This window comes from Acanthopagrus latus, chromosome 24 (genome assembly GCF_904848185.1).
Source record: "Acanthopagrus latus isolate v.2019 chromosome 24, fAcaLat1.1, whole genome shotgun sequence".
NCBI lineage: Eukaryota > Metazoa > Chordata > Actinopteri > Spariformes > Sparidae > Acanthopagrus > Acanthopagrus latus.
The window spans coordinates 7,089,184-7,115,375 of record NC_051062.1 but is presented as its reverse complement, the minus strand read 5'-3'; the positions used below and the strand labels follow the sequence as shown (position 1 = coordinate 7,115,375).

The 26,192-nt window shown below is 41.7% G+C and overlaps 1 protein-coding gene across 4 annotated transcripts in view; it reads left to right on the top strand.

The window, feature by feature from the left end:
- zranb3 (zinc finger, RAN-binding domain containing 3) overlaps positions 1-26,192 on the top strand; it is an 81,856-nt gene that overhangs the window by 34,800 nt on the left and 20,864 nt on the right. For all 4 annotated transcript variants that reach the window (XM_037090498.1, XM_037090497.1, XM_037090495.1 and 1 more), the window contains exons 10-15: positions 4,251-4,370; positions 5,048-5,227; positions 6,004-6,177; positions 7,712-8,162; positions 15,256-15,567; positions 20,635-20,789. In XM_037090498.1, coding sequence (XP_036946393.1) covers positions 4,251-4,370; positions 5,048-5,227; positions 6,004-6,177; positions 7,712-8,162; positions 15,256-15,567; positions 20,635-20,789 — 1,392 coding nt within the window. The remainder of the gene's footprint in view (positions 1-4,250; positions 4,371-5,047; positions 5,228-6,003; positions 6,178-7,711; positions 8,163-15,255; positions 15,568-20,634; positions 20,790-26,192) is intronic.

The following is a 26,192-nucleotide window of genomic DNA, read 5'->3' as shown; positions in this document are numbered from 1 at the left end:
CAGTGGAAATCATTGAATTTCACTCCAGACTACTGGCTTCAATGTATGTTTCTAAAGATTGAGTTCATAAAAGCACCCTGCTGATTTCAGGGACACACTGACCTGTTCATGAATGCATGTCTATATGTATGTAAGAATGGATCTGGCATATTGATGCTGCCATGTGATTGAACCTGTTAAATGTACCCTGTAAAAGGTGTATATGTTCCTAAAGCACACAATGCAAACGATTAGCCCATTCCACTGCAGGATCTAAACAGAATTCTGCTCCTATTCATTAATCAAAGAAGAAAACAAAAAGATTGTGGAAAGATTAAAAAACGTCAAAGTAGTTTAATGTGGTAGACTCCCTTGTGGGCCACTGACCAGCTCCAGCACTGCCCAGTAGTCAGATTAAACCTTGAAGAAAATCAGTAACTGTATTAGCTCCACTTTTTCCATTGTTGTCTGTCCCACAACCTCGCTCACGTACTAAACGGAGCATTAAAAGGACATAGGCCTAGTCCTGCTGTTACTTCTTACTGAGGTAAAGCTGAATCTCCCCAATTTGCAAATTAAAACCCACTAAAAGACTCAATTCAGGTTGTAGGAAGCTTCAGTCCCCAGGCTTGCTAGATCCTTCAGTAGTTTAGTGTCAACAAATAAGCTATATAGCTAAATATCTATCTATCTATCTATCCTGCTTGCTCTCTGGACTAGTCATTTATCTATCTTGCCAACTATCTGGACAAGTTATCTATCCTGCTAGCTGCCATGTTATCTATGTATCTAGCTAATTTGCATTTAACTGTCTAGCTAGCTTCCTTTATACATGGCTAAATCTGTAGCTTGTCAGCTGTCTTGTATCTCTATCTTTTTCTCTATCTATCTGAATCATCAGAAATATTTTATCATATTTTTGTCCGGATTTCACATTCATTGAGAGTCTTACACCAAAAAAAGGTAGGTGAACAAAATGCAGCTGCGGGTTTTACATCATGTCAGCCAGCCGTTACTTTCCTTTCTTGTTCTGTCCACAGTTTCAGCACTTTTTTCGGTAATGATCAGTCAGAAACCCTGCTTCCTGTGCACTGAGCTGTTATAACACAACATCCTTTTAAATTCTTTCATGTGGTGTCCTGAAACCTCCCAAGTCTGGTTTAAAAGTAATGGGATTTATGTTATTCTTGCACTGTCAATCATTTTGAAACAAGAAGGAGCACCGTTTCATGTGGTTGATATTTCATTTAGTCATTTCAATGCAAGGGTTTAAAGAGATTCTTTCCAGCCACACAGACCCGAATTGCCCATTAATGATAACCTGGAAGCACTAAACATACTGAGTGTATTCATATTTCACTCCTCCGTCCTGGATAGCCGGAGGTAATTGGCCCCATACTTAAATTTTATTTCTTCATCTGTTGTCCTGCTGAGTTAGTAAGTCAGATCCTTGCATATATGTGATTAAATTAGACAGAGTACTGAGGTTTAAGCTCATAAGATGTTGCTTGTTCTCCAGCGGGGGATATGCAAAAGATGTTAGCATTCATTAATTATTTGTGTCGTCCGCTTATACTGTATGCCTAATTCAGATGTACTGTGTAATATAGGACTAATATTTAGAGGGAGTAGGTTATTTTGCAGTTAAGATTGTTTGATTTCATCAATTAATCATCATCTGAGAGATGAGTTTTTTCTCATTCTTGAAGAAAAGTCTACTTTTCCTCTCCCAGAAAGTAAACTTTACTCCCACAACTAATCTCCCAAGGTGTATTTCACAAGTCATCACAAGCAAACAATGTCTTAGCTCGGCACTGGCAACCTGTGAAAGAGTTCAAGTGTGTGTCTGCGCATGTGGGTGTGTTTGTGTGTCGCAGGGGTCGAGGAGGTGTTGGTTGAATGTAATGCAGCGGTACGATGTGTGATAACACATTCCTCCGTGAGAGGCTCACTCTCTGGTGCGTTCGCACTCACCAATTAACAGAGACGGGCTAAAAAAAGGAACGTCAGGCAACGCGCTGTGACGAGAAGCTCGGTGGAGACAAGAGACTACCCTCCAATCACATGATGTTATCGCTGTGTTTATGCTCCACACTTTCACATTTCTCACCTGGTATCAAAGTGGTTGGAGGGTTTGTCAAAGAAAGTTGTTTTCAATGAGTAAATATAGCGAAAGAAATGCAAAACAGCAGGTTGAATTCTAAATGTTTTCATGACCTCGAGTTGAAACCCGGTAGATGCTTGTGAAGGTTCTCTGCAGCGCATTTATTTGGCCTTTATTTTTTTCCAGAAAAAGACAAACAGACCTCTCTGGTCTTTCTCAGCAAACTTCTGCTTCATATTCATGCAGTTACAGTCACATTCACATGTGGAAGCTGCGCAGTACGAGCACGCTCTCCTACTGTTGGCCACTGAGCAGCTCTGCAGGACCGATGTACCCAAATCAAAAGAGTGCCGTCGCCACGGTGCATTAGCAGCTCGGTGAATGTCAAGTTCAGGTTCAAGTTCAGGTTTAATGAACATGCCGTCTCTGCTCTCATTGTTTGGTGTTGCGGAATATTGTGTTGTTACTATTGCACTCATTTTCTTTCAAGGAAGCTATTTCATTTACTGTAATTCATCACAGCTCCTCCGCTTGTGGTTTCTATGATGCATTCATTCACACACCTGCTATTGAAATATCGAGTGTAGAATTCAGGTTAATGAAAAGCCCCCGCCGTAAGTGTTCCAACACAAACCTGTCCCTGCTTTGTAGAGGCAGACAATGCAGTCCCTCCCAAACTGCGTGAGCCTCTTGTCAATTCAATGTGATGTGTGAGCAAACACATATATTATATCTTCCATTTATTTGCAGGAGCACCTCAGATCAGAAAAGATGTTTCTTAGCTAAATACACATAAATAACATTTGTTGCACTTTTTCTTAAAGGTATATCTATATCAGAAATTTCTGGCAGAATACTAATTTTGCTTTGAAATAAAAAAAATTCTGGGATAGTTAAATCTGTTAATACAAGGAACCATCATGCCTGGAGCACTATAACGAATATTTAAGGTGCACTATGAGTTTTGGAAAAGAAATTCGAACCAACAACGGTAATATTTACAATACTAATAAGGTAATTTCTTTTTTATTGCATTACTGATTAGATACATCATTCTCAAAGGAGAGTAAGTATCCAAAAACACTGTTTGAAGCCAGAGAGGTGGCTACTTAGAAGGGTCCTGCAAAAATAAAAGTAAAACAGTACGAAATTGTGTCGGTCGCTAGGGCCATGTGGCGATTGGCGGGTGTTAATATCAGACTGGTATACACGGGAAGAGGCTTTTATTTAAAGATCACTCTCAGGATTTTATGAATGGATATTGGACACTGTTGCTCTTCAACTAATATCAATTTGTCATGGCAAATGTGTTAGCAAAGGCTGGCCTATTTACACAGCCAGCAGACACGGAGTGACATTAACATTAATTTGGAATCGGGTCTCCTTACCACCTGAATGATATTAGTCCAAGATTTACTCTCCTTTTAACTCTGTCGTGGTATGTTCACAAGCAAGCTGCTAATGTTGTGCCATTTGGTTCTGTCCAGGTAACATGTATTGGTCTTTTCACTGACAACACCTGTTACCTGCTACTGGAAGCTAGTAAACCAAAACAAGGTGCTAAAAGAGGCTAAAATGTTCCAGAAAGCTGAAGAGCACTGCAGAGTTGGTTGAGAACTCCCTCTGAGTTTGTTAATAACCCCCATCACATTGATCCATTGATCCACTGATCCAAAGGAACTTTAAGCTAACTTCCTGGTCCATGTATGTCACCACATGAATGCCCAGCAGTCATCACCAGACATAGCTGCGCTCCCTGGATTTATGAGGAGACAGGACAACCTCTTTAGTTCTCTGTCCTGATTGGATAAAGTGGGCAGGGATACCTGAACATTTCTTTTTCTCTTTTTTACAACAGTAATTACTGTTGGAATATAGAGTTGTTTAACACCTATTTTAACAAAAGAAAGCATTTACAGTGGCTATAAAATGAAAAATAGCACAGCAGAAAAGCTTAAAAGGTAATGTAGATTTCTCTTAATGAAACAGAAATGAGTCTAAAAACCAGCTTTTCATTCAAGGACTTCTGTGTTTCAGGTGCTCCATCAGCTGTGCACATGGCAGGGGTCTCTAACTGATTCAGTGAGGCTGAACTCTCATGACTTACAAGCTGAATTTTTCTCCAAAAAGAAGTACATGTTTTATCTCCCTGCCTTTTTTGTTCTAGGCTGGTTATATCCGCATCGACGGCAGTGTCCCATCCTCAGAGAGGATCCATTTGGTCAACAAGTTCCAGAGTGACCCTGAGACACGAGTGGCCATCCTCAGCATCCAGGCAGCCGGTCAGGTACTCACAGACAGGCTTGGCACAACTTTTTTTTGTATGACTTGAGTGATAAACGAGGCTCACATTTCACTGAGAGTAATAAAACACAAACATAATGCATTTTCCAAGCGGCTGAAAGCAAAATCTGCTCTGCAAATAAAGACACTTGGAGGTAATCACAGATCACACTTCATGTCCTGGAAAAGTGAATAAAAATGATTGATTTTTGTCTACAGGAATGTTTAAAAAAGACCAATATTTTTTGATTGAATGAAACCTTTACACTCGCTGTCCTGAACAGACACAGTACTGCACCGCAACAATAACTTGGCTGGTGCAAGACTGTAATAATGATGACTGCTGTTTGTTGCAGTGAATCATAATCACGATTTGTGCACATAGAAAAGAAGGCTGAAAATGTGTATTACTCTTAATAACGAACTTAATAAACTCAATTATTCTGAGTGACCGAGTTTGAGCAGAGATGTTATGCGTTCCAATCAATTGAAGTAGGTGCTTGAAGCACTAATATGGCAATTAGCTGCTAATATTCTGTTATTAAAAAGGATTTCTCCAGATTAAAGTTCAGTAGATGTGGGTTGTTTCATTTAAAGGTGGTTAAATGAGGAATTCTCAATCTCATTGGGCTGTTATTTCTCTATGTGTGTACGTGTGTGTGGTGCGTGTGTCCTCTCCAGGGTTTGACCTTAACCGCTGCCAGCCACGTGGTGTTTGCCGAGCTCTATTGGAACCCCGGCCACATCAAGCAGGCTGAGGATCGAGCCCACCGCATCGGGCAGACGACCTCGGTCAACGTGCACTACCTCATCGCCAAGGGCACCTTTGACACCGTCATGTGGTCCATGCTCAACAGGAAGGTACTGAGGGTGACATTAAGGGAGAAGTGTATGCCAAAAAATGTTCGTTCATACTCGTTCGGCATTCATTGACGTCATATTTAGATTTAAACTTAAATCAATAGTGTGGTACTTTCTGCACAAATATGGTTGTTTGTTGAGTCTCTTTTCCATCCATCCATCCATCCATTACTGTAACAACTTATACTTTGCGCAGTGGTGTTGCGCTGGAGTCGATCCAAACTAACACGGCGTGAGGGGCGAATCAGAATCAACTACCAAACTGAGTATTTGGCATTGGAACCAAACCATTTACCAAAAGGACGATCTGAAAACTCAGCAGTTGAATATCTTCCGCCAGAGTTACTTCAAAAGTTGCAGCGTGTTCCTTTAACCAAATGCGGTGGTCTCACTCAAAACATCCCACGTCCAACGACTGCTCGAATAACACTTCATCACAATGCTCCAGTATGTTTCATTCTACTAAAATATGGAGCTTCATATGCTGTATGCACGCGTGAGTAAACTTAGAAGTGCCAATGAAAGTGATTTGCATGTGAGAACAGGCTTTGGGGATTTAAGTTAATAACCACAGATGTCAAGATTTGTAATTAAAGCTGAATTATTCAAATAATATTTTATCTCCTGTCTGTGATAGTGCTCATTACAGAACACGTGTGATTCCTTTTTTTTTTTTTTTTTTTTAACCCACACCATTGTGAAGTTTGATGTTGAAGCCAAAGGAAAGCTGTGAAAAGAAGTAAACAGTGGTGTGCTGGATGTTGTGTATCTCTCAGGAAACGGTGACGGGCTGCACCCTAAATGGAAGAAAGGAATATCTGAAGGCCGACCAGGGCGACAAAGACAAGTGGGAGTTCCTCAACTTTGCCGACGCGTGGACGCCGGGTGAGATGGTGCTGCCGCTGGAGGGAAACGCAGGAGGCATCAAAGATGACGTGTTCTTCTCTCATGTGAGTCAGATGGAGGCATCGCTTGTTCAATTTGTTTGATTTCTGATACTACGAACACAAACAGCGCACAACAGCCAACAGCAACACATCATAAGTGACTATTAAACATGTAAAACTTTCACAAATAAAACTATTATGATAGAGTGCTGAAGACGTATGTATAATGCCTGCGGAAGTTTGGATACAAAGTGGCAGGAAATATGATATTTTGGTTGCCGTTACAGAGAAGGCTCCTCATTGTACAGTATTAGGACCTTGGGAAACTCATAACAGTGGACCTTGTCGCTCCAGTGCTGTTCTCTGAGTGAAGCTTAATAATAAGTCCTTCAGAGAGAAGAGGAGCCAGATTGTGAATCATTCTGTACAGACCAAACATACTTGAAAATCTAACAATTTTTAAAACTGAGGTGACATTTGCAGTAGAGTAACCATGGTAACGTTGAGATTTGCTGTCCAAGGCTTTTTTTCTTTTTTGAATAAATGCAGTAATCGAGAAAAGGACATAAGAGCTCATCTGAATTTGAATAATGATGAGTGTGTCTGAGATTTGCGAGATTAGATGATGTTTTAGATTTTAGAGTTTTCTTTTCTGAAACAATTACACAATCCTCAAAACATCAAGTGCAATCAACCACGCGAATCAGCTCTTAAGGCCGTCGAAACATTTGTTTAACATCATCAACAAGTTTGCCACCAAAATGACATGTCAATTGTCCATTTCTTCAAGGGAAAGTTGCCTATTTCCCCTCTTAACTGTAGAAGCATTTCTCCATCTCGATTGTTCTGGTGTGGGTGGCCGAAATTTGTAAATATCAGAGAGACATCTGCTGCCTCTGGAATATGATGGAACTAGATGGCGCTCGGCTTGTGGTGCTAAAAGTGTCAGAACAACATCATTTGAAGAATGATTCTTAAGTAACTGGGACTCAAGATAATGCAAATACCTTGTTTTGAGCAGTTTCATGTTGCAACTGTGACAGTTCACTTCAGTGAGGATTTACCACATTGATGAACACAGCTGTGACTCATACAGATCTTTAGAAAGGCCGTTAAATCAATGTTAGTCACTTAAGGAAAGTCAATGATCATCAGGCACTTAAACACAACTAAGAGAAGTGGCTATTTAAACAGGTAACAGGTTGTTTTTAGCTAACCAGCACACTGTACCAGTTATACCTTTCTTTATTGATTTTGATGGCACAAACAGAAATGTAGCAAAACACCTAGTGCACAACGGATTACAGGAGGAACTTGGCCTTCGAAAGAGCTGTGAAACATTTCTGATTCATATTAGACGAGTATTTTTTGTAAAGAAATGAAAGGCTTTTCTGTGCCTATTCATCATTAGTCATCAGGTGCTTTTCAGTATTGCTTTCTGTGTTACCAGGATACAACTCGGCGACAGAACATGTTGCTTTGTATTTTTATTAGAGGGCGAGATTTGCTAGGTGACATTGTTCTGTTACTTTATTATCCTTCACGGAGCAAATGTTAACTGTGACACACACTAACTAGAACTTGCTTTCTTGCTCAGTTTGAGAAAGAGAAGCAGCACGACATACGCTCCTTCTTCTCCCCGGGCACCAGCAAGGAGAAGAAGAGGCGAAGAATAGAAGATGAGGAAACATCTCCCTCGGTCTCCTCAGAGGTGATCGCCACACCATCTGGGAGTGTGAATTCTGAAAAACGAGAGGAGAAGCCTTCACCCGACCTGGACTTCTCCCCGCAGCTGAAGAGGCTTCGGACGCCACAGCCCAGTCCGAGCCCACGGTCGCGATTCAGAGGGAAGAGGAGGTCGACGGCTGGGGAGATCAGCTCCGGCAGCCCAGGCACTCTGGTCTCCCTCATGGCGCCGCGAAAGCTGTCGGAGCCCAACCCTTCCGCTGAGACGTGGAGCTGTGGGGCCTGCACCTACTCCAACAGCAGTCTGTTGCCGTACTGCGAGATGTGCGAGTTTCCACGCCCTTCTCCTGCTCTTAGTTCAGGTAGGATTAAAAAACAAATCATCTGATCCATCTACCTGCACTCTGCACGCGTGTCCCACTATTTATTTGTTTAATTCACAAACTTAATTTCACTGATTGCAAAACAAACTGGATTCCATTAAGAGAAAGACAATAATTCCATCATCTCTCGCTTGAAATGAGGCACCTGAAGCCGAAATCCATTCATTGCTTTATTTTCCTTCCCGTCAATATCAATCGTAGCAGTCTGTTGACATAATACTTCTGAACAGCATTACAGATTTAACCAGATGGAGATGCGTGATAGCGAAAGATGGAGGCAGGCTTGCCAGAGTCTGAAATAGCTCTGCTCGGAGAATATTGTCTGTCTCGCTCTCTCTCTCCGCAGATGACAAGGACACAGTATAATTCTCACCTGTCAAGCTGTGAGAGAGAGAGAGAGAGAGAGAGCGAGTGAACAGGCGCCTACTATTGCTGCAAACGTCTCACACAAAGTTGGGAAAAGTTGAGCTGGCTCCGGCTGATATCTCTGACAGCCTATGATTGTATCTTGCAAAAGAGAGGGGAGGGAAGTCGTTATGACCTGGCAGGCTGCAGGTCCATGCTCTTTAAATGTCTGAGACGCATCAGATCAGCTCAGAGACGACTCCAAGAAAATATCCCAAAAATTCGATCCACTCGCGGCAGCAGTGATATTTAAGCAGCATTAGTTTTAGTGCTTATTTTATTGTAGGATGTTCCATTTCATTTTATGGTTGTGTTGATATCAGAGTGCTTGTAATTTAAACTCAGACAAATACATACCTCTATCCAGTCTGACACAGCCTCCCACTGAGAATCAATTGAATGACTTCACGAAGAGGTGGAAAAGACAATACATTAAACAAAAGTCTAACACAGGCTGAGATACGCTCCACACTGAAATTAAATGACTGAATTCAAAGGTACATTTAATGAAATCGCATCTTATAACCTCTCAGCACCGCAACTACATCTTGAAGATGCTAACAATAGCTGCTGTCAGCTAGCTCAGTTAGCTGCGGCCCCTTTAGCTAACCATGCTAACCTCAGTAGACTGCAACACAATACAAAGACATCAGAACTGTTATTTTTTCACATTTTGTTGATACGTTTAATTTTTTTTTTTTTTTTTAAATGATCTAAATTAAAATTCTTGCATATTGCTCCCTTAAAGATGAAAGGACTTCTTTTTTGGGTCAAAATTTAGGAAAATGCTCATTAATTAACAACAATAGAGTCAAGATGACTCAAAAAACAAATCCTCAGGTGAACACAACCTCTTGCCCTTTGGCTGCCAATAAACAATGTGAGAAAATGAATCTTTGTCCCCCTCTGTTGTCTAACATATAAAGGCTTGTATCCCTTTTCACATCTAACATGTTACAGTCAGAAATATAAAGAGGTTAAGAATAGGTATTATGAGATTAAAGCTCAGTTCCATTCTCATATTTGTGTACTAACTATGGAGCTTCAGCCACTGGGAGACAATCTTAACTTATCTTAGCATAAAGAAAGGAAACAACTGGAAACAGTGACACACAACAGGGAGAAAACAAGCCTACCACCTCTAAAACTCACTAATTACGAGATGCAACAAGTTAATAACAGTTTACATATGTATATCCCACACTATTCCTTTTAAGACATAATCTTTTATAACTGTTCAACACCACAACAAGTCCTTACAGTTGAGGGAAAAATACTCAGTAATTAACAACTGCACTTTGAAAGGATTCGTGGTGTCAAAATGAAAAGACGACAGGATGACTCATGACAAAGTAACCTCTGGCCTTTTCGTTGACAGCTCAGTGAGCTTAAGGAAAACACTGTGAACTGATCTTTTCTCCTGTTGTCAGACAAATTGCAGGCTTTTATGTTTCATATTGAATTTAAACTGACCTGTAGAACAGTAAAAATGATCAAGAAAAAAGAAATGACTAATGAAAATGTTAAGTGAGTTAACCTGGTGTTCCTCACTAGCCCTTATGTGAACTGTAACTCCCACTCCATGGTCTGCGTGTCATAAAACCACAATATGTTTTCATCATTAAAAAGAATGTTATTGAACAATCTAGTGGGTGAGCTGGACAGACAGACAAGGAGAATAACAATGGCTATCGTGGCACCAAACCATCCGGGCAGATTAACCTTTTTTATCCTCTTCTAAGTTATGTTGACAAGTGCTGTGTTAAGAATTGCAATGAGCTTTTCATTGCTACTGTCACCAGACACCTGTGCAGACCTCATCAGATAAAAACTCTTAATGTTGACTTTTCCTTCTCTAACATCCTCCTCTGTACTACGTAGCAGTGGTGTTGATATAACATGCATAAGTGGATGAATCTCTCTCTATTTTTACCATTACACATACTGTACATTACACATTACACATACACTGCTATCCAGTGACTCAAGTGTCTTAATACTGATAAAGGATCTATATTTAGTGTAAGTATGGTGTAAATATTGGCCATCCTGGAGGTTTGTTTGCAGCTTGGTCCATTGGAAGTGATGATGGTACACTTGAAAACACGTAGTGCAAACAACCAGCACCTCAGCCTTTGAGCAGCACAAAAACCCACACCTACACACTCACCCACACACACATTTTTAAACAGAATTCAACCCCCCCATTTCATGCTCAGCTGCAGCAGATGCTCGATAACTATTCAGCAATCACACTCTCTTCTTTGTCACAAGCGCCACTCTGCATTCACAGCAGCAGGCTGTGTCAGCTCGCTAGACGGGGGGAATTTAACAACCTGCTAAATTTGTAAATGACAGACTGTGCTGCGAAATAACAACTGTATTTATGGAGATATCTCTCAACTTGGCACCGCAATCCTAAGCTCGGTGATGAAATGTAAGGAAATAATCAGGTCAGATCCTATAGTATGACATGAGATGTTGTCCTTTCAAGAGCAATAGTTTCTCACAATGCCTTGAAAGAAAGTTGTTGTGACACTTGCTCAACAAGTTGTGTTGGTGGTATAGACATGTTGCAGAGAATCGCTTGATACCGATGCATGACGCAAGGACATCAGGGCTTTGTATTTAAAGTAGAGGAGCTGAAGAAGTACCATTTGGCCTTCGCAGTCTGTGGATTTGAACAGCATGGCAAAGATACAGCAAAACAGCAGCTGCAGAGGAAGAATAGTCAGCATGCAGAAGGATATTGGTCTGTTGTACCAGGAGGTGATTGATGTAACTAGACTGAGATGTTTGAAATGAGAAATGAAAAGAAAGATTATGTGATTTGACGGATGTGGGAGACAGAAACCGCGGGTTACAAGTTGGCTGCCAAATGGTACCAAATCGACCCTTCGCTAATAAAGGTTGTAGGCTTAGAACTCAGGCTAATATTTCTCGCAACTGTTCCTCCATTTCACAGAGACGTTACAAAAAGCGACTTCTAATTTCTGATTTAACCACTGTTGATTTTGTCTGATGAAATGGCAGATTTTGATTCCTGTAACTAGTTCGTGATAGTCTCATGAGTTATATGAAAATTCCTTTTCTGACTTTTTAATGTCTTGCGTTAACTATTTTTTTAAATGAGAAACCCGTCTCCATAACATATCTGTAAAAGCTACGTCTTAAATATGCACTTGATGACTATAAAAATGACATGTGCCAAAGGATTAACGCTACATGCCCTGAACTAGCATTCCGAACAGTTGCTTAAACATGAAGAAGAAATCTAAATAAAGCAGCTTTGTTCTTTTATTGCACTTGACCCGACAAATAATCTGAGGTTGAGAACTAATTCTATCTCAGCAAGTTTGTCTGGAGTTGCTGTTGTCCAAACCAAAGAAAGGGCAGGACAGAGCTGGTAACATAAATTAAATGCGTTCAAACCATGAAAATAATGCTATTTTGCTACTGTTGGTAATAAGCTTGGCAGCGGGGCATGCTAACAACAACGTGACACACACATTAAAGCAGATAAACACCCCGTTTAATACACTCCTTAATCTTTCGCTCTTGTGTTCTTTTGAAAGTCTAAAAAAGACAACCTGTGTATCTGGAGTGCTGCCCTCACAGCAGCCCCGGGAACACGACTTGATCACATTGAGAAATCCAGCACTCGACAAGTCTGCTGTGCCAAGCTATGGTTGCTAAGCTACGTTTAAACAGTCGCTGTTCGGTGGAGAGGTTTGGCGAATGGTTAAACCGTCGAAGCCAGTTTTTATATTTGGAGACGTCTTTTGGTGGGAAGCCAAAGCTTTCTGGTGAAGTTTGAAATTCTGTAGGTGGCATGCTTCGCTTAATCTGTTCATCCACCCTGGCCAACAATTCTCCATCTACCACAGAAAGTTATTTCCTGTGTGGTGAGGGGTGTAACTCTTACGTAATTCAGCTTTCATTAATTGGACACAAATTGAATCACTGTTGCATTGTCAGTAATCGAGGACTGTTTTTAATCAAGCTGTCAGGGATTATGACCTCCTCTCTGTGACAGTGTTTGGCGTCTCAGGTGGGTTAGTCATGAACATTTTCCTGAAGTTGATTTTTATGCCAGTAAACATCCAGGCAGGCTTCTGCTCAGCCATTTTCGGGTTGAATCAGTGGTGCTGAGTTCCTGTGTTGCAGCTTTTTCAGGCCGGGAGCGTGGGCACAGTTCAGTCCTCCAGCTCTTTCACTGGTAGACCAGCAATTTGTCTCTCAGCACCTACTGTGAGAGATGTATACAGGAAGAGGGCAATTTGGTTATCTCCCGGCTCTCTACACCTTTCAGCTCGCACTTTATTCTCATCCTGTTTTTGTTTCTTTTTCTTTTTTTTCAGATTTTTTTTTTGCATGTAACAACAGAATCCAGCCGAACTGTCTGATATTGGAGGACCCAGTACTTTCCCCTTCTTTGATTCTCTTTTGTCGCAGGCTGCAGCTGTTTCGCTCCCTGCAGACTGCACTGAAAGCTTTTTCTGTTTTTATTAACTACTCGAGTGTGTCATTTTTCATGTGAATCCTCATAAGCTTACGCCGCTGGCTCGTGCATTGGATCACATGCTTTTTGAATGTGCTTGCGTGTAGCAGCATGATTGTGTGTCTGGATTTTGAGACTCAATTTTGGAACCTTATTGAGCCACTACAGACATAATGGGCCCCTGATTGGGGGGGAAACAAGGAGGTTGGCTGGTAAAGTCAAGGCACAGCCCTGTAGGATTTCCCCCGTTAACATCTTCCTTGGTGGGGACAGCTTAACACAAATTGAGCCGTCTCTCCACGGTCTCACTCGGCTTGTTAGCGGAGGGGGGGCAGCTGTGGGGCCAGGAGCCCGGAGAATCAGATGACATTTCAGGGAGCCGACTAGAGGCTGGCCTTTTGAAGAAACAAGCCACAGAGAGGCAGGATCACTAATTAGCCCTCTGCGTCCCGGAGTCTCACAACTTACTGTCTTGTTAGATTTCACACCTCAAGTTCAACAAATAATGTGAAAGGATACGATTTAAATTTAACTTGGAAAGTAGGGGAAGGAAATTGTACAGCACCTCTCTTGAAGAAGTTCTGTGACATTTACATTAAGTTCTAAATAATTGTTTTATTGCCTTCAGCAGCTAATCCGTCTGTTAGCTTTACCTTGATAAAGTACACCCTCAATTTATGAGCGGCAGCGCCTCAGAACACGACTTAAAAGTAAAATTTGAAGCATTGTGCAAGTCTATGAATGGCAATTCCATAATCCTTGAATCCATTAACATTTTTGTGGCTTAGATTTCTCCCTGACCTTCACTGAATTACAACATTCCGTAAGAATGAAAATCACATGAATGGTTTAAGAGTGGAACTGCAGAACCAGCTTGATAGCCGGTCTACAAGGTGCTGTAAGCTGCCTTCTTTAAAGCGAGGAATGCGTTTGGCACTGCGCCATTATCAGCTGTTGAATGGGCTTGTCTGCGGCCGTCTGGAGCGCCGTGCAGATGCAGCAATCGCTGGCAATTACTTTATTTAGGTTTGATTGCGCATGGTGCAGGCGTGCAATTAAGAAAACAATGTGACACGGACGTAATTCATTCTCCCAGCAAATTGTATTGGCTGTTTGATCTCAGAGCTGGTGAAATTTGGGAGGGGGGTGCAGGTGGCAGGTGTTTCATCTACAGCTTTTTCCGCTACACTGCTGATGTGTTGTTGAGCAAGGATCTAAAGATGAGAAAATCCTCAACGGTGAAGACATTCAGTCAGTGGTCAGCATGTAGAAATTAGCCTAGAAGAGGATATACCTTGATTTAAATGAAATCTCTAAAGGAAGATAATTTAGATGCCTTGTTCATCCCCTTCACAAGATTCAAGGAAAAATCACATGAATGCTTTGTTTTTTCCTTCGCTTCACTGTTTTTTGTTTTTTTTTTAGAGATTCTTGTGCACGTAAGAGTTAAGAAGCCCAAAATTCAGTGGGAGCTCCTCTCTCCCACACAAAACACTGCTCCAGAAGTGCCTCGTCAGTAGCCCTTCAGTGTCTTGTTGACATCACTGCACACCGCGTCACACATTTGTATAATTTATGCCCATAATCACGGTGGAAGTGAAGCTAACTGGAAGCTGAAAACACAACACAGCTGACTGGGGACACATCCAGTGGTGCTGGCTCAGGCGTGTGTGAGCTGACCAATCAGAGAAGACTGGGTATTGGGGGGAGGGGACCTTTCAAGAGACAAGAGCTGAAACAGAGTGTCTCAGATAGAGGGGAAAGACATTGCTGCAGCATTGGACAGTATGAGAAAACTGATGTAAAGCATTAGAGGGTGTAAACCTTTTCTAGCAGTAATGCAAAATGAAATTCTGAATGTGAAAACAAGCATACTATGTTTCTTTTAAGATGTGTTTATTCATACATACTTCTTGCTTGAGTCTATCCATTTTACACATTTTCTAACAGAGACAGTAAAGGACTTATGATAGCTAATAACATCACTAATGAGCCACATTGAGTTTTACTTTCATGTCAGAAGTCATTTTGTCACACTGTCACACTCTTCAGATGATTGATACCCCGCCAGGGAATGAAACTCTTCAAAGTCTGATTACACTGTGCAACTCGGCCAATAAAGTAATCTTCATTGCTCTCCCTCTCCCTCTCTCTCTGCTGGCTCAGAGCCACCCAGGCCTCGGCAACCCCCCTCAGCCGAGCGGGACCAGGCATGCGTCGTCCTCTCCAGCTCCGACAGCGAGCCAGAGCTCAGCCGGGGAAAAGCCCAGCCTCCGAGAGCAGGCAAAGACAAACAGAGCGAGGAGGAGGAGGAGGAGGAGATGGAGGAGGAGGATGAGCCTCTGAAAGACAAACAGAAAGTGGGAGAAGCGGAGGAGGAGGAGGACAAGCAGCAGCTCAAAGGCAAACAATCAGCGGGAGAGCGAGGCGACAACGTCGCTGGCGGTGGCGGCCGCCTCCCCCCTGACCACACACAGGGTAATCCCACCTGCAATCTTCTCCTTTTCATATCTAGGGAAATTGGCTGGTGCTGCGTTGTCACCTGCCCATATAATGCTGTTTAATATCATCACTTCAAACCAATAAGGGACTATATCTCATTCCATATGTGGCTCGGTATTATTATTCTTACTATTATTAGTATCTAGTTGGGGATATTGCCTATTTCTGCACTCAGGATGGAGATATTGAGTAAAACCGTGCTAATCTTCAGAGAGAAGCTTGTTGATACAACAAACACACAAGGTTTGAGCTTCAGTCACTGTCCAGTCTGCAACTGATGAGCTTCTGATTGGCTAGTTTTTAATAAAGTGAACTGAGTGACTAATTACATAAAAGGCACAAGTTTCCTCCCGACACCAACTTCTCCTTGAAACACAACCTGCTTCCCCGTCCACTCCGGTTATATGTGTACATGTCTGCAAGTCTCTGAGGGATGTGAAGAAACAAATTCCCAATTACACACTGTGTAATATTGCAAATTAAGACCTCTGTGTTCAAGTACTCGTGTCTCAAAGGGATACGCAAAGCAATAAATTGCGCTAATTACAAAGAACTAATTACACCGTGTGCAATATGAAGAGCTCTTAAAAAAAATGCCAGACTAGCAGAGTCTAAGAAAAGCCCGTGACCTGGGTGTTGCCTCTGAAAGTGTGCAGACATTTTGGGGCAGGGTTATAGAAGGATGAAACCGGGCTTGGTTGCATAGGAAGGAACACAAGCCATTTAGGTTTTAACAGGCAAGCTATCAACCCCTATTACCCTTTAACATCCTAAGATCAGTGTGCAACAACTTGGCAGATTCTTTTTTCCTTTCAGAGCTACACGTGCACGCACACACACACACAGGCTTTGACATCTATTAGTGGCCAGAGATTGTCGAGTGGTTAATTTCCCATCTCTGTAGCTACCTGTGCCCCCCGACGATCTAGGATTGAATCCCACCGCTGCTTCCCCCTGCAGTGCCTTCTGCACTCTGTGTCCCCCCCCCCTCGACTGTCAGGCAAAAAAAAATACCAAAGGTGAGCGAAAGGCCCGCTTCCTTTTTAAAAAACCACATCTATTTAGAGCGACTCTAGGGGAGCGATAAAAGCTTCACTGTCGATCAGAAATGGCAGCACAAAGGAGGCACTGCTGGATGCCAACTTTGCCGCCCACCACCTCTTTAGACATGTACTTTTCCCTGGAGACAACTAATCTATCTATCTATCCATCTATTTATCTATATATCTATCTCACGTCGTGTCATCTGTCTGCCTTTTTGGCCGTCTTTCCTCCAAAATAGCTAGCTTATTTTTCTGTCTTTTTAGCTTACGCTCGTGTACCGGCCTTTTGTCTGTCATTCTGTCCAGCTCCTTAGCTGTCTGTCTGTTTGTCTTTTTCCCAATACAGCAAGCTAGCTAGCATACTTTTTATCTTACTGTTGTCTGCTTGATCTTTTTCACTAATTGTTGTCTTTGCCTACCAGCCTGTCTTTGCCATCTGCCTGTCTCTGTCTGACTGTCTATTTTTGTAGCTGTCTACCTTTCTATTATCGATCAATTATTCTGTTTGTCTGTCTATATCGTAGCTGCCTATGTTTTCTTCATCTACCTGTCTCTCTTTCTACCTATCTGTCTTGTCTACTGTATGCAGCTGTCTGTCTGCTGTCTATCTCCAGTATCTATCTGTCGATCCATCTTTTAATCTGCCTGTTTGCCTACCTGTCTGTCCGTCTCTCCATCCATCCAGTTTGTGTTTAGTCAGTTTATTAGTTACGAGCCGTTGCTGGTCCGTCTCTGTCAGCGTGGGTTTAGTATGAAACACAGCAGTTGTCCAATAAAATTGACCTATGGGGTCAGGAGCAGAGCCTAATGATTTTCCTCTACCTGCCCGTGGTTTTAGAAGGCAAACCGCAGCGCTGTCGGCCACCCACATCTCTTGATTGCTCTGAGATTACTTTTCCTCACAGCACAGACAGGCAATCACTCGTCCTCCACCTCTCCGTCTCTCGCTCCTTGCCGTCTGTTGCTCCATCTATCTGCATGACCCAAACATTTAAACACGGATCCACGTCTTTTTTTTGGGGGGGGGTGGTAGTTCAAACGCTGCCACAGCTGCACCAAAACCTCTCCATTCTTGAAATGCGCAGGAAGAATTTATTTTTTTTCCCAGATCTTTTGTTTCGATCCTGCAGAAGATGAGATGACTCAGTCCAATTAGGCGTTGTTTTCTTTCTCTCGCAGTAAAATAACAGATAAATCCCTTGGGGTGTTTTGAAGGCACTGTTCATACTGTGTAAGTGACAGTCTAATAAGACGGCTTTGTAAGATGAATTGCCCCCATCGTATAAATGGCCCACTTAATGCAGCTGGCGCGTTCCGCCACTGCAAACAGGGGAAGGGGGGGGGGAGAAACTGCTTACAACAAATATAGGTTGCACATCGCAGAGCTGCTAGGTTTCATTACAGAGGTAGAAGGACAGATAGATGGGATTTCGTGAAACGTTACTGTCATAAAAATGTTTGGGTTCTGGGCACAATGCTTCTGCCTGGTCATCTTGGTATTTTCAGACACAAAGTGGCCCATTCCAGCTGAAGCCAGGGTGAGATTAGAACTGCGCTCACCAGAGCCGTGGCAATTGCACCTGTGAGGACAGCAAACATAAAAATGAAAGATATGGACGTTGTGCGACATAGGTCAGAGAGAGAATTTGACTCTGACTGATCAGGATGATTTCACCTTGAAACAAACAGGTTTCAGCTTACAATTGCATCACAAATATCAGACGGCGGCGTGCAACTAATTCTCAAATTAAGGCACACGTCTCAAATAAAAGGCATCTGTGCAGGAAGTGTGGAGATTTGTTGTCGGTAGCTTAATAACTTTTGAAAAAATGGCAGTAGGAGTGAATGAAATTGATGTTTTAAATGGAAACAGTATACAAGCCTAATAATGTTTTTGAGGGAAAGACATTTTTATTCTGCAACTTTCTACAGGCTCTGTAGATGTATTATTTTTAAAATATTATTTACATTTACATTTTATCAGATGCTTCTGTCCAAAGCAACTTACAGTAATTCAAACTGTTTTCAATATGACCTTTGAGTCATTTCTGAAGAATCAGACTACCCACAACTCTTGTTGAATTTTGATTCAAATATTGCTAAATCCTAATTGCATAGAAGCGCTTGGTCTCTCCAACTAAATCCTGCCCTCTTCAAACCAGTGGGAAAAGCACAGACACCTACACAAAATACAGAAATCTCTTATTTGAAATAACCCAAACTGTTCTGACTTTGGCTGAAAGTTGTGTGCTCACTCATGATACGAAGCTGATGGATAAGATAAGGCCTGTCGGGCTTTTAATATCTCGCTGATTTCAGTTTAAAGTACAGTATTTACTGTCGGGCCATGATATCATAAGGTTAGCATTCTGAGCTCATTTGTGTTGACAATCCAAACATGGTTTAATTGCGGTCCGTCTTCAAAGCATGATGGGAGGGATGTCTTTGTTTCAGAATGTAATCAACCCTCTTAGTATTTCAGTACAAAAGCTGCTTCTGTCCCGTAACCACCAGAGACCCTGTGCAGGTACATGGTAGCACCTGTTCGATGGAAACTCTCCTGTCACAGACATCGGCCAGTGTCGGTATTTTCCCCCCATTAGCAAGCCAAATGGACACACACACATCCTCTGGTGCGCACACACACACAGACAAGGCAGACAACTGGCCACGCGAAGTGATTTAAGGCAAGTATTATCAGAGTGTTATAGGTCATTGTCTAAATGAAGCGTGGTCGAGCAGTGGCGGTCTCATTTCCACCGCCTGACCTTTTCTTGCTAGATGCTGGCAGGATGAGCGAGCTACATCGCTGACATTAATGACCCGCTCCCTCTCTTCTCTTTCCCCGTTTCCCTCCATCTGTGACTGTCATTTTATCACTCTCTCGCTTGCTGGCTTTTTTTTTTTTCCTCTAGCTGCGTTTTCTCCATCCTGTTGTTCAGCGAATTCTCAAGCGGACTTGTGAAAAATAAATTGGGAGGTTTTCTGTCAAAGAAATGGGCCGTCAGTGTAGCTGCACAGTATTACACACCATTAAACGAATAGTTCGACATTTTTCGGGTAATATCCTTATGAGCTTTCATTCCAGGAGCAATCACTGGATTCAGCTTCAGCGTACTTTGACATGCACATTTGCACTGTTAACCAATAGCAAGCTGTCTTGAATGGAGAAACCAAAACAGAGGAAGCCATCATAGGCAGCAAAAATCGACTTTTATTTAACCTCCTCTCTCAGAGTGTAAACTGCAAGAAGATTTCAGTGCGACCAATAGGTCTCTTGAATAAAGTGTAACTCTTTGACCTGTTAGCGACGGAGCTAAGTATCTTCCTATCTGCCTCGAAGAGCTGCTGTGACTGTGGTTTGCTCGTGCTTCGGCAGTTAGCCCACCAGCTACAGTGGTTCTTGTACTGATGGGCTTCTTCAGCACATACAGACAACATGTTGTTGCTCTCATGTGAAAATTGCAAATCTTTCAAATGTAATCTTTTCATAACAAAGACTAGTGCAGTGGCAGCTCATTTTTCAGAGACCCCAATGGGTTTTAAGGGAGACCTATTGTGCTTTTTTTATTCATTTATTTTTTTCTGTTCTCTCTGCCTCTGAAACATTTTGATTGTTTAGACCTCCACATGCAGGTTGGTTGTCATACTGTGTCAACTGGTGATGGAAAAAGCTAAATTGACTTTTCACTCCTACTTAAGTGTTTTCATTTCAGATTCTACAATCAATTGTTTGAAAGCAATGAACTTACATTTCAAGGTAGTTGTTTTTCCAACATGTGCACACACAGTTAAGTGATCTGCTCCAGATGTCATATCTTCGCAATATTGTGCTGTGCATGATAAGTCTCAGAAGCTGCTGGAGTTTAATGTCTCCGCTCGTCATCGTATCACCAGAGGAGCAAACAGATGCACCAATAAAGCTGTGAAAGCCAATAATGAGTCAATAATAAATACTGGGTGAGATATTAGTCAGCCTCTTCCTCCTCTCTCCCTGCAGACCAGAGAGCAGCGGCGTGTCTGTCTTCTGCCGCTGATGCTAATGACGATGATGAGGGCAATGATGGAGGCGCCGCCGGCACCGCCCATCCTGTCTACCCAGGCCTGCAGTTCTGCGCCAGCCAGTACACAGACCGAATATATCTTTACTCAAAGGTACCGCAGCCAGTGTGAGCGTGTGATTGTGCATATTGGATAATGGTTAGACTCAGCAGGAGGGCAGAGTTGCTTTAATAATGATTCTTTCTGGCTTCTCTCTTTTTAGTCAAGGTTGGGAATACATTTTGCAGTAAGAATGGATGTTATAATGCTTTCAGCTTAAAGTGACACCTACACCTATAGCATTCTTCCACAATATACCACTCTGCCTGTCAGCAGACGATGCCACAGATTTATCCTATGTGCACAAATGTGCAGCTGCAACTTAATGCAGACAAAAATCAAAAGGGTCAGCAGTTAAAATTTCAAATTAATTTCTTGAAAGTGTTTTTTTTTTGGTCTCGTCCAAAATCTTTCTTTTCCATGAGACTGGTCCTTAAACTGAAGTGCATCTTGTATGGCAAAGGTAGCATTAGCTGTGGAAGCAGCTGTGCTTTTATTTTTTTCTATGATGTTTGTGTTTTTCACTACAAGTAGAATGTGTTTTGAAGAAGTCGGCAGTGTCCTAAAGAAAGCAGGTTGTTCTGTCACTGTACAGTCAATCAACACCCTGACCTTTCCTTATGTAAACTGCATTCCTGGATGAGGAGATCATCAGTGTAAAACAGTATTAAAAAGCATGAAGGCATGCCCTAAATATTTGAAAAAAACAAAAAGAAAATACCACATGAACACTTTTTGTCGTCTTATGTCCCTTTAGTATTGTACAATGGCTCGTATGTCACACTTTTCTGTACTGGGTATTACATTTTAAAATGTTATCTCTGCAGCTACCTGAAAATGCTGAAGTTCAAACCCATCTTGTGCAGCTTTAACTGTCAGGAAACACAGAGCTCTTCTTACTTTCTAAATTAAAGTGAGAAGTGTCTGATGTAGTCATTTTTTGTTTCAGGTCTCAAGGCAGTATGAATAAATAAAACTGAAAGGGCATGCAGACTTTTGATACCCCCTCGATGTTTTGTTCCTCACCAGCTTGTTCCCACTATATTCAGCTGAACAGTGAACAAAACATAATTAATTCTTTGTTTCGAGCGGGAAGTCTCATTGAGATCGAGATCTCTTTATCAAGATGGAGCTGCAAACAGCCATACAAAATAAAGACATGCAGTTCCCTCACATATTGCCAATTAGCACACCTGATAGATGGAGAAAAGATAATGTTAAGAAGTCAAGGTTCAATAAATGTTTTCTGAAGTAATGGTGATTGAAAGGGCTACGAGTTGTTCTGGTCTCAAGTTGCATGGCAACCGAAGCCAACTTTGATGAACATGAAAAACATGCTACGATTTGTCATTATAGTTTCAACACCGTAGCGTTTTTACAGACTCGCCTTGATGCTTGATACTAACCCTGATTCCCTCCCTTCTCAAAGAGAGCCTGTTTGAGTCATTTCACCTTTTTTTCTCCTTTCTTTTCTTCGAGATTGATCGAAGCTACGCGGTAAAAGGGGAAAGAAAAGCTTCTCAAATCCGTTCATATTCTCCGGTTCAATACAAATTAAAGGTTTAGGAATTACCAAAGGATTACCAATACGATTTAATAAGGGTCGGCCCATCGTCAAGCCCGCTTCCAACTTTTCCGTCTCGCTTTTGTTTAAGATGTCAGGTGAACAAGTCTTTAACTTATATGAATTTAAAATCAGCTGACTTGTTGTGGAAATGCTTCTCACCCTCTGAAAATAGCTCTGTAATATATTTTTGTTTGTAGAGAGAAGCTTGTTTGAGTAAAATGAACATTATCTGCCAATTATCTTGTCGTGAAAGCTGTAGAATGTACTGTTCATAAGCACTTCTGTCTTATTTGTGTCTCATGATATCAAGCAGAACTGTTCAGCTTCTATCTAAGGACATATTGCTTCGATGACTGTATGTGAAAATAACCACATATTGCTTTGTCAACTGGTATTGCTAAGTGATGGCTTAACTGATCATGACTCATTTAATATCGACAGTGATAGTGGCCAGAAGATAATGCAATGAGAACAAAAGATGTAGTTTGATAATGTTGTGAGGGAGCATGGGATCATGGGAGTGGCTGATGGGAGTCGGGCACAAATGTTCATGGGTGACGGATTTACTCACGTTAAGATTACTTTCCTTCGCCGACTCTCTCAGACGTGTAATCTGGTGTTTACCACGCAGCGCAATGTAGGACAACTCAACAAATTATACAACAACAGTCTCGTTGATTTTAGACACTATGCTGAAGTTTTACATGTTATGTCTTGTAAAAGCCAAAAGTGCAAATGTAACAAATTAGGATTATATGCAGGCTCCATAAGGCTGATAACGAAGAGAATATTTTGCATCACCAGCGTAGATTTTGTCTCTCGAATGTCCCCACTCTTTACGGAAGTGTAGTGCTAAATCACCCAAGTACACCTTAAATATCACCGCTTTCTGTCTTCTCGACGTACCTCGGTCTAACAGTGTAAAACAGATCGTTGCTAAAAATGTTAAAAGTAAAAAAACAAACAAACACTAAACCCACGCTGCTCTGTTCAAATAGTGATGAATGACAACAACACTGGCAGACAGCAGAGGGACTGTGTGTTAGATCAGTCATAAATTCTTAGATATCCTCTAACAAGCTGCAGTGGGTTCATTTCGAAAGAGCTGACCAAGAGACAACAACAAGCAACCAGTCATGTTGTATTTTAAAGAAACTCACTGGGAGGCTTGAGGCGTGTGTAGACTTGAGGTGTTTCATTCAGATAATCAAGTAAAATGTCCTTTCAGCTGCTTTTGTCATTGCACTTTCTGGCACTTCCTGCACACCAGCATATTAAGATAAATGACGGTTTAACCCCGGTCTGACTCTGATTACACTCCTGTGCATTCTTGGCTCTCTTCTTGAGGGCCACTTGCCAACAGACCTCCGTATTGATCGGCTTGTGATACTTAACGCCCTTTTGTTTCATTCATGAGGGATCAGATCCCTTCCCCGCTAACGTAGATAAGAGACAAGAGGGGTTTTACATGGAGAAGTCCAAAGCTCTGAACTGAATCACCGATGGAATATTACCCTGATGGCAATAGACAAGTGTCATGTACACGTGGCTGAGACGATAAGCCGTGGAGATAAATGTCCCCCGCTGTCGTTTAAATGATAAACTGTAGGAATTTGGCTGGAAAGCTGTCACATCGGGATAATCCTGGACCAGGCGCAGAATTCACACAGGGGGACGCTCAGAGCACAATCACAGGAAGATTTGTCACCGGGGTTTGAATGAGAAATATTGAGAGTATTAAGAATTTTATATCCATTTTTCTACACATCAAACAGTTGTTTTATTCAAGGATTCACCATTCCGAGGTGGGTGGGCGGCTTGTTTCATGTCAACAGCAGGAGCAGCAGATGTGTGGGGTTTACCTTTGAGTGACTCGCCATCTTTTGCGGTACTCATTGTGACGAACCCCCGAAATAATCCATTAAAATGACATAAAAAGCCACAATTGTCAGGGCCATATCTATACACTACAATATGCAGTGTAGTATCTGCAGAGATCCACATAGGGTTTTGTTTACGTGCTTTGATCTGTGTGGAAAATGTGAAGTATCCCAAGAAGGAGTTAGCTCGGAGTGCAGAATTAGCTGTTAGCATCAAGCCAAAAAAGAGTCCTAAATTTCAAGAAGGTGCTGAATAGTTTTGCACAGAAATTGGTGAGGAAGAAATCAGTACAGTATGTATGACAGCAAAATTACTTTAAATTCATGTATGCTTAAAAGAAGATCCTTTTTACTGTAAACAAATCAACCTCAAGAGAATTCTTGGACTATGAGTGCATAGTGTCATATTTTGGACGTTTTTGTTGTCAGATTTTGAAATGAAGCCATGTTTTGAGCTTGTTATTGAGGAGGATAGTTCATCCCTTTTCAATCACACGAGCAAGCCCCTCTTCCTGCTCCATGCTGTTACAGCTCCAGCATTCCCCTGACTCTCCATGATATTTATTTTACCATAATCCAGATAAACACGGGGGCCTCTGTGCACGGAGGGTACAGCTCAGTAAAAAACTTCCTGATGTTGATTTGTATCTTCAAATCCGTGTGTCGACTGCCAGCAGGTATTAACCTTTAAACTTTATCCTTTCTCCCGTCTCCTTGCCCATCCTCTCCATCTGCTATTTCCATTCCTGAAGTAGCTCTAATGGCGAAATCCAGATTGTGGCTTTTACCTCAATTCGCTGGTCAGCCTCTTGCTTTTAAAATGTTCCTATCTGGCACCATCACTGTGGTGTGAGTGAGGGTAAATTGCTTCTCAGGCTTCCAATTGGCAGTAGCTAGTGCTAATGAAGCAGCAACAATCGAATATGTTCTTTACTGGGGTTATTCTTTACAATGATTATGCACTTACCTCCTGACTGCGGCAGTATGATTACCCGTAATCACAGTGAGGCATGTTCTCGTGGATACATGGGGGCTTTTTCTATACTAATCATAATGCTCATTATTTCTATAACTAATGCATGCAAACTGTCAAAAGAGACGCATTAGTTTCAAAGTGGTGTACGTATATTTGAATAAAGGGGAGGAAACGAGAGATATCGCTAACGAGCTCCCTGGTTAACACAAGGATTACCATGACAACCAATATGGAATAAAGTGTGTCCAAATTACAGAACTTGAATGTAATTGGATTTAAGTTCCGCAAGTTGGCCATTAGATATCTGATTGCTTTGCTAAAAATATCTGTAGTTTAATACAAATTGAGCTACGGTGCACAATGAAACTAATTGCATGTAAACACTGTGAGCCTTGTTCTGTGGCTCCTAATTATAGAGCGAGTCTGGGCTGCAGTTGTCAGGCATGTTTCATACAAGACCCACAGCTCCCAGTAGTTTCAGCATTAATTCACCACAGACTGATTTATCCTCGTGTATTTTAAGAATGACAACTGTTACATTACTTGTGTACTGTGGAGCATTTGCAGTAAGTTCTCTCTGAGGCTGTACTTTAGAATCTGTGCCTCGAGCTAAATGCTAACATGCTCACAATGATTAGGCTAACATGAGAATCATGCAGATCAAGATCGTTGTTCTCAAACAAAATTACTAAACATCAGAAGGAACTCACAAACATTTAAAAAAAAAAAAATTTTAAAGGAAGTCTGGGAAATTTCTCCACCGACTTCTTAGAGGTAGCCTATATTGCTTGCTTTTTACTGTGTTTGTAAAATTTGACATGTTTACCATCAATAGATTGTTGTCCTCATTCAGTTTAGTCCAAGTGGTGAAATCAGTTGAGCTGTGTTGGGAGGTTAGACGCACTTCAGACACGGAAGCAGACAGGCGGCTACAGTGACGCTGCACTTTTAACAAGAAAAGACACAAGTTAATGTATAGCCTTTCATACCAAATACACAAGAAGACGCAAATAATTTTGTGTTTGACTTAGCAA